General features: G+C 40.6%; 1 protein-coding gene across 1 annotated transcript in view; it reads right to left on the bottom strand.

Annotated features, from left to right (window-relative positions):
* Positions 1-1877, bottom strand: part of LOC105553860 (carboxypeptidase Q-like) — a gene marked incomplete at its 5' end in the record, with an annotated part of 113789 nt that extends 111912 nt beyond the window's left edge. The window contains one exon of the mRNA XM_012000017.1: positions 1786-1877. Within this exon, the coding sequence (XP_011855407.1) occupies positions 1786-1877 (92 nt within the window). The remainder of the gene's footprint in view (positions 1-1785) is intronic.
* Between the last annotated feature and the right edge of the window lie 362 nt (positions 1878-2239).

The raw sequence follows: 2239 nt of genomic DNA, 5'->3' as shown, positions 1-2239 counted from the left end.
TAAAGTCTGCACTTCTAAACATGATTCATATGTTCGTGCCACTGCACTCTAGCCTGGGCAACAGAGTGAGACTCCGTCTCAAAAAAAAAAAAAAAAAAAAAGAACAGTTCTTTTAACTATTCTGTTTTTTTTTTTTTTTAAATAAAGTCCAATATGTATAGAATTTTAAATCTCCTTCTTAAAGATAAGTTACTCTCTTGCCTTGAGGATAAAGTCTGCACTTCTAAACATGATTCATATGTTCTTCTTGTCCAGGCTCTTGTTTACCTCAGTGTTCCACCCTCCTACCACTGTGCATCTTGCATTCTATGCAGCAGCCACTCTGAATTCCTTTCCATTTCTCCGGTGTGCTTTGCTTTGTCTCATCTCCTGCCTTTGCACACACAGGTCCCTCTGCCAATTTCTTTCTTTCCCAGAAAGAAACTATAAGGTGTTAAGTCTTGAAAGACTTAAGTTAATGATCAGTTATTAAGTTAATGATTAAGTTAATGATCAATTTAAGTTAATGATCAGTGTCCTTTAGAATGTAGGCTTTGTTAGGTCATGGTAGATCTTTTTGATGCTAACATTAATGCATATCATAGTGTACAGAACATAGTACGTGCTCAGAAAATATTAATTGAATGTTGCTGAATCTAGAACAATCCTCATATGATGTTGTGGTCTACAACATCACATAGAAAATGATGTTACTGACCTACTAACCAAAGGACACTTGTCTTGAATTATGTTATCCCCAGGATCACCTGAGGCCAAAAGAACTAAAGTATTGTAAGAGTAGGGGATAGGACATAAGTTGTCCTTTGTATAGTAAATAATTGTATTCAGTGACCAAATTCATGACTTTAAACTCATTATACACTAACTGACTGAAATAGGGCAATAGAGACTGACTTTGAAAAAAAAAAAAAGGTCAAAAATAACATACACACAATTTACAAAAGAAACCCTTCTCTGATTTGGATAATTTAAGCTTGCAAGATTTGCTTCTTCTAGTCTAGATGTTCAGGGGAAACCATCCGGCAGCAGCAGACCAGATGCTCCTCTCTGGGCAACCATCACTGCTTGCCAGCATATGCTCATTGATTTTGGAGTTCCTCTTTGAACTAACATTTGACTTGATCTAGAGTACTTCTGAGCTTGTATATTTTGCTGTCTCAAAATTTGCTCTTGATATTAATCTCTCCATCCTCCCTCTTCCATGTGGCCTTGTATTTCTAATCACAACCATCCACAACAATCTTCCTGCTTCAAGCTTCACACTTGTATAATGACAGCTGGTGTCAAACCAAGCTGTCCTCCACATTCCCGGGACAGAGGCCTGTGGCTGCTGCCATTTCCACCACCATCATGGCAATGCTCTTGGCAGACTCAAGGCCTCGGAACCTGGCACTCAAATGCCAAGGCTTCTGGGAGTATGGCAGGCATTGAGGTATGGGGATAGGCCCGGTGGGGAGAGGGAATGTTTGCCTATAACTATTTCTCTGACATACATAAATACAGCAGAGCTAGGGAGACTTTAAAAAAATGGCAGCATGGCAATCAGAATTTTTCTTTGGCCACAGACTGTGATGTAGAAGAAGAAAAGCTCTCAGCTCTACACCACAGCATCATCGGTTTACCAGTGCATTCTCATTCACAGGGCTGGAGGGAGAAGGCTCATACAAGGGTGTTTGCTAGGGCCAGTTGACCAGAAAGTATTATTGAAAGTCTTAAATGGATAATGAGAGATATTTTTGTATATTACATGTACAAATGCTTAGCAATCCATAGCTGGGTTTTTACCTTGTGTAACTGATAATACTGGAAGGCACCAACTCCACCTTGTTCTTCTGCAGTCCAGAGCACCAGCCGCAGAGTCCTCTTTGGACGCAGCCCTGGGAAAATAATAAAATAAAAAAAGTGATACTTTAGTTGATTTTGAATTTTATAAAAAAATGGCAGGGTCCCTCATCTGCCACGTGGAGACAGGAGGAAATCAGAGGCACTCATCTCTCACTGGTGTGGTTACCTCCTTCAGGGTATGGCTGGCACAACAAAAGAGCAACTTCAGGGCTGATCTCCAGCCCAGGTTAATGGAGAAAGGGGTTGTGACAAATGTAGTTTGTAGGCCAGAAAGTGAGAGCCTCTCATCACATCCTTAACTGGATATCCTGCCCAGAAGAACCCAATGGATGGCCAAGATCAGTGAGATATTAGATCATATCTGGAAGATGCAGTTAGGACGACCCCAAGCTGA

The sequence above is a fragment of the Mandrillus leucophaeus genome, unplaced genomic scaffold, assembly GCF_000951045.1.
Source record: "Mandrillus leucophaeus isolate KB7577 unplaced genomic scaffold, Mleu.le_1.0 Scaffold611, whole genome shotgun sequence".
Classification (NCBI taxonomy): domain Eukaryota; kingdom Metazoa; phylum Chordata; class Mammalia; order Primates; family Cercopithecidae; genus Mandrillus; species Mandrillus leucophaeus.
The sequence above is the reverse complement of the archived record's forward strand: the minus strand, read 5'-3'. Positions and strand labels throughout refer to the sequence as shown.